This window comes from Thalassophryne amazonica, chromosome 2 (assembly GCF_902500255.1).
Source record: "Thalassophryne amazonica chromosome 2, fThaAma1.1, whole genome shotgun sequence".
In the NCBI taxonomy this organism is placed as follows: Eukaryota; Metazoa; Chordata; class Actinopteri; order Batrachoidiformes; family Batrachoididae; genus Thalassophryne; species Thalassophryne amazonica.
This window is the reverse complement of record NC_047104.1, coordinates 59,280,924-59,287,686: the sequence shown is the minus strand read 5'-3', so window position 1 is coordinate 59,287,686 and position 6,763 is coordinate 59,280,924. Positions and strand designations below refer to the sequence as shown.

Genomic DNA, 6,763 nt, shown 5'->3' with positions numbered 1-6,763 from the left:
AATTTTTACAGCATTTGGTTGAAAATATTTTGAAAAGATAAAAGGGTGGAGGAAGTAACTGTAATTTTTAGTAATAAGCCAGTTTTCATAAAAATGCTGGTGAAACCTTAACAAGAATGAAGCAGGAATAAAAGCAACAGAATTATTGGCAGAGGTGTACGCTCGAAGGAGTGCATAGTTTGTTGGTTAAATGAAACGTGGCCATGATTCAGTTGCAGTTTTTTTTTTCTTTCTTTGCAGTGTGAAGTGCTGCGACGGTCTGTGTGGCTGGATGTGCCTCTGCCTCTCTGCACTCGTGCAGCTGCAGACGCGTGTTCACCTTTCTGCCTCCACTCATCCTGGAATCATTTTGTCTCAGTGACACAGAATGAAAACTCATGGTCTCTTCACTTTATCCTTTCCTCTTATTCTTCTTCTGCACGGTGAGTTTTTGACTGCTGCCGTAATATGATGTGTCTTTCTTACTTGTTGCTTGGCATTAAATCTGTTCATATAATACTCTGTATCTGCAAGAGAGTGCAATTGCATGACAGATATTTATTTTTTAAATGATTTAACTTTGTGCATTGATTGCAAACCTGCTCCTGCAAACCTTGCATTCCACATAATGCAAAAATGCACACTGATGGTGCATCATGTCATTTGTTTGTTATTCATATATTGTTTATTGATATATTTGTATTGGTGGCAGGTTCTTTCTTTTCTTTTCTTTTTTTAAATTTACATTTGCTAAGACGGATCACATCAGAAAGTTAAAAGCCAGTCCATAAATTCCAATTGCTTTCTGGATTCATGCTCTCCTTCTTAGGATTAATGATCACTAACAGTCACCATATGGCTGTAAATCATCTTGATTGTGAGCTTTGCAGCGCTCAATCTTTATCCTGTCTTTATTTCTGCTGTGATTCAGGAGGCACCTGTTCAGAAGCAGAGCACAAGCTCTTCTCCGTCATCTTCTCCAACTACAACCAGTACATACGACCAGTGGAAAATGTCTCTGACCCTGTCATCGTGCAGTTTGAGGTGTCCATGTCACAGCTGGTCAAAGTGGTGAGTGTCCTGCCGAGGGTTTGTCAGCGTTTCCACTGAGTGCATGTATGATTTATTTACAGCACAGACAATTATTATCTCCCTGATCAATAATCAGCTCTAGAAGCTCACCGTTCAAATGTTAGACAAATAGGGTGCACAGGATCTCCACGAGGTGCTCCTAAATTATTAGGCTGTGGAAGATGAAGAGATGGTCGGCGTGTTTGTGTGTCTAAGACGAGATGGGAAATGCCAGCTGTCTGAGTGCATCTCAGATTAGACATCCTCCATCACTCGCTCACATCCTCTTCCAATGAACGCCATCTGGATTTAATGATTCTGCAGGAGGTGATTGACTGACGGTGACCGCTGAGCAGACCTACAGGCCTCTGACTCGGCTGATGATAATTAAAGAAGAAGGATTATGTTTGACAGGAAGCCTTCATTCACAAAATTAACACTGTCAGCAGGCTTCAAATAACATCAGTCGAGATCACCAGTTTGTGTCTGGGTTGAGTGACAAGATAATTGCCTCCAAGGACATTATATGCACTCATAAAACTGACTCATTGGACTGGATTTCTATCTAATAAATATATGTAGTCCCAACTAAATTAAATTCAAATAAATTATCTTGCATGAGTGTGCTTTATTTGAGTTGGGGCTACATATATTTATTAGATGGACATCCTGCTCATGATTGAATTGAGTTCATCCAATTAGCTAGTTTTTGTTGTTTTTTTTTTTTTTAGTGTGTGTCTATATTTCAAAAAGACATCCAGTCAGGTATTTGAACAGTAACACAATTTTTTATCATTTATATTTTGCCTCTGTACACCAACATATGGAGCTAAGTGATGGGATGAATTTCTGTATTGCTTTTTCTCTGAAGTAGGCACTCAAACGGCTTTACAGTGATACCTCACATTCACACACTGATGTCAACTGTGATGTTATGCTCCTTAGAGAGTTACTTGTCTGGTGAGGAATCAAACTGAGGATTCTCTGGTCACAAACCTGCCCATCTGCTCTCTGGACCTCCACCTCCCCAAGTAGCTGAAAAAAAGCCAAGGTGCATTTGTAGTGTATACCTTCAGCTTTAACCCTCTGGGGCTGACACCGTTGTATACGATGGCTAAGACCAAGCTTTACTAAATTATAAATAACTTTTTAATGATATGAGATAGAAACTTACTCTTTTTTTTTTGCTGAAAAGTTAACTCAGTGGACTTTCAAGCCAGCCATCGGCCATCTTTGTACTCCTCATAGAAGCTGTGTGATGATGTGCGCAATGTGAGTGTCCAATCGGAATTGGTTCACCGTCACATGGTTTTCCAAAATCCAATCGTAGGGCAGATTTAACTCACATGAAAAGCCAAAGATCATTTTCAGGAGTGATATGTTACTAGTTGGCCCGTTTGAATAGCCCCCTGGGTGCTCCAATGAGTACATACTATTGGTCTCCAATGCACCCTGTGCCATTACGCACAGTGATCAGTGAAAGCAGATGGAGAGCCTCTGATGACAATTTCAGGTGCTTAAACAACAAGTGTGTAACTATCAGGATTGCTCCATTAGTTTGCATGTGAATGTTACTGGATAACTCTGTTGCTTTCTCTGCATAAAGCACTGTTTCCCATATCAATGGAGCGAGGGGGAGGGCCGCTCCTCATACTGTAAGGAGCCAAAGTGGGCCAAAGTGTGAATGAAAGCTGTTTTAGGAGTAGCACAGGACACTCCAAAACACAGAAGAAGTAGAAGTTTCTGATGTAACCTTTGTGTAATAGCAGACAGAAATTGCTTTGAGATGAGACAAACAAAACACATAGACCATTTTGTATATATTGTTCAAAATGTGCATTTGTGTTTGTTTGAACCTTTTGTTGTACAGTCTTTCACACAAGACCTCAAATTACCTTTATAAAGTGTCAAAACAGTTATTATAGTTTGCTGTATGTTTTGAATAAATGTGTGTGGAAAAATATTTTCTGCTTTACTTTAACCTTTCTTATTTCTGATTGTAAACAGGCTCGGACTGGTAATCTGTGATTTTGGGCATTTGCCCAGTGTTCCGCTGCACGTTTAGATGTGCGTGGGGCGGCCGTCCCATATTTATAGAGATTATGGAAATATACAGTGTTCTCGAACCGCGCGCTGCTGTCAACACGAGGAAAATCTGTGATCAGTGAAGCTACAGCATTTAATCAGCGCAGCTGCAGAGCCACTTCCTGAATTTGTGTCAAAATAAAAGTTCTGTAGTGTTTCATACACGGCACAGTCTTATTCTAGGTTTCAGTTTTGTTTCCGTTTGATCACACAACGGAGACTTACATCGAGCACAGTGATTGACATGACCAACAGCCAATGACAATGGAGAAGCATACAGGGTGGCCAATCAGATTGCAGGTAGAGCAGGCAGCCACTCCCACCCCTGTGAATGGATTGAGTCCTCGGCGCCTGGACTTCTCTCCGCTCTTCTACTGATACAAGGTTGGAATCGTTTCTTTTATCTTAATTAACTGTGCTTTACTTTTGTTAATCTTTAAATGCAACAGCTACGGACTTCAGCTCCTTAGTTTGCTGCTGTGTGAATCCTAGCAGTGGTTACACATTACCTCTGTCTCTCTCTCTCTCTCTCTCTCTCACTCACACACACACTTTGGAGACACAAAAACTTTTTTTCCGCTTGTGTCCTTTTGCTTCCGTTTTGTCAGACCCGGCGCCAGAAAAAAAAAAAAAAAATCACGGAGGCGGGGTCGCCCCCCCCCCAAAAAAAGTGCACACTGGAGGAGACGTGCGCTCCTGGAAAGCTCGTGTATTTATGCTGCACCTTTGTAAGAGACTGACTAAGAGTGAAGAGTGATGACAGTATTTTTTTTAATTATTATTTGAACGTATAGACGCTCAGTCAAGTGATCTCTTGCATACCACAGAGCCGGTGTTCTGTTGAGATGAGATGTGCCAACTTTTGACAATCTGAGCTGTGACGTACCTTCGCATTGTCCAATAGGAACGACGCGTCGGGCCAAAACACGGAAGACTCGTGGCAGAAACCACTGATCTGTACAAAATGGATTGGACCAATCCGATTGGTGCAGAAACCACTGATCTGTACAAAACATTAACGTGTGACAGGACTGCTCATTTATAGAGCAGTTTTCTGAAGAAAAATCATTGGAAATGTTTTTTGTTGTTGTTACCTCAAAATTTCTGATTACTGTTAAAAAAAGTTTAGAACACTTGTAATTAAAACAGTAACAATAAATGGTTCTTTAGAAACCTTTCATCTGTATTAAAACCACCTGTTATTTCAGATTAGATAATTTCTTGTTTAACATAAGGAACCTCAGACATTTATTTTTAGACAAATAAAATAACATGGAAACTTGTATATTTTTTGAAGTCTGGTAGATTATTTATATCTTATTTCAACCAGAAAAACAAACACTAAATAAATGCAAATGTTTATTATAAATGCAAAAGGAAATAATTTAACAATGACTGCAGTGTGATTGTAAAGTAGGATTTCTGTGACATAAACCTCATGATGTTTTATATATACAAGTGTATATATATATATATATATATACTCATTTAAACTTGTAATTTTGTCAAAATATGTAATTGCCTTTAATGTTATCAGGACGCCCCCTCATGGCGCCGGGTTTTGTACTATGATCAAGGTGAAATGACAGTGAAAGTGTGTGTTTAGGTGTGTGTTCATGGTGTTTAGGTGTATCGTATTTGTTCATTGGGGGTTCGGTATGGACAGGTGGGTGTGCGTGTTTGGGGGTGGATTCGTCGGGCCAATAGTGGGCTGGTCCAGAGGAAAAAATGCCAGGGTCGAAATCTGTTCCCAGTCCGACCCTGATTGTAAACCTTTATTACAGTTATAAAATACAACAAAAGCATATATATTATGAAAGCACAGGTTGTCCTGAAAAAAAGAGACATAAAACTTGATTGTGGGATGCAGGAAGAGCTGTTAACAGCAATAATAAAACATTTATGCAGAAAAAAAAAATCCTCAATAGGACTGAGGAATGGAGACTATGGAGGGAGATAACTAAAAAGCGTGGGTGGGTAGTGAACCAGTTACGAACTGGAGCAGCCCAGTGGAAACTTACATTGTCCCAAATGACAAAGTACCTGAGTTGCTCTGGGCCATCTCTCTGATCAGGTGGAATGAGTGTATTGTGTAAGGTGTTCATGAATGTGGTCAGATGGGCCAAGAGCAGCATGGTGATGGATGACGCCATGGTGGGTAATTGCTACACACATTGTGATGTTCCCTCTGCGCTGGAAAGAAACTTCAACAATGGCATGCTGGCCGATGATATTCCTTCCCCTCCTTTGTCTTTTTGTGAGGTGGAATCTAACCTCATCAGTGAAGATGAACTGGTTTTCCACTGCAGCCACTTCAAGCTCAAGGACTCTCTGAAACACACATGACAAGTATCAGAAATAGACATGAAGTGGTCACTGTTGTGAAGCACAATTATTATGATTACAATACTTAAATATGTATAATTTATACCATGTTGAGAGTATGCATCAATTGTGGGACTGTATAGGACTTACTTGCACATACTTATATCACAATTCTTTGACTCTCTAGAAGTAACAAGAAGTAACAAAATAAAAAGAGTGGCATGAGTGATTTGTGATAGAAGGATATGTGCAAGAGAGAAAGAGAAAGTTTATAATTTAGTAGTGAGCTCAGCAATGTTGTATGGCTTAGAAATGGTGGCACTAACAAAAAAGTAGGATGCAGAGCTGGAGGTGGCAAGCTGAAGATGCTATGATTTTTCTTTGGGAGTGACAAAGATGGACAGGACTAGGAATGAACATATCAGAAGAACAGTGCAGGTAGGACAGTTGGAGACAAAGTCAGAGATATGACACTGAGATGATTCAAATGTGCAGAGGAGGGACAAAGGGCATACTGGGAGAAGAATACTGAGGATGGAGCCACCATGTGGAAGGAGAAGAGGGAAGCCAAAGAGGAGGTTTATGGATGTGGAGGTGACAGAGGAAATGCAGGTGGTTGGTGTGACAGAGGAAGATGCAGAGAACAGGGTGAGATGGAAACAGACAATGCTGTGGTGAACCCTAACTGGAGCAGTTGAACGAGGAAAGAACAGAAGAAGAAGGGATTCATTTGGATGTGGCTTGCAGAATCAATCAGGGCTATAATAATAAAATTTTATGACACAACAAAGCTTAAGCGCTCCTGAATGCCTCACGGTCACATGAATGGATACTGTTATGTACTGAGATAAGTAAGTAAGCAAGTCCCACAAACTAGATTCCTGCAGTGTCCTTTCTCCTGTATTCCATTACTAAAGCTGTACTGTGTAGTTTCCACAAAAACAGAATAAGCTGAGTTTAGACCAGATCAGTTGATTCTATCTATTGCAGCTGTAGGGCTTTAGAGGTAAACGATGTACTGTGATATGACCCTTCAGAAAGGAAACAGATAATTGACCTGTAACAGAGTTTGAAATGAAAAAAGACTTACCTTTGTTTGATATAAATGTCTTTATTAAGGATGCATTCTGCTTTTTGTCAGGATGAAGTCAACCAGATCATGGAGACAAATCTGTGGCTGAGACATGTAAGTTTGTGCATATCTGAGCAAACTAGCTTTTGAGCAAGGATGCTGACTGTATCCCAGCTTCTGTCACGTGTGATTCTTCAGGACAAAACTGATAGAAATAATCATTCACACACA

The 6,763-nt window shown here is 40.1% G+C and overlaps 1 protein-coding gene across 1 annotated transcript in view; it reads left to right on the top strand.

Annotated features, from left to right (window-relative positions):
- Positions 1-230: 230 nt before the first annotated feature.
- chrna3 (cholinergic receptor, nicotinic, alpha 3) overlaps positions 231-6,763 on the top strand; it is a 29,610-nt gene continuing 23,077 nt past the window's right edge. The window contains exons 1-3 of the mRNA XM_034186625.1: positions 231-422; positions 911-1,050; positions 6,602-6,646. Of these exons, the coding sequence (XP_034042516.1) occupies positions 368-422; positions 911-1,050; positions 6,602-6,646 (240 nt within the window). The 5' untranslated portion in view covers positions 231-367. The remainder of the gene's footprint in view (positions 423-910; positions 1,051-6,601; positions 6,647-6,763) is intronic.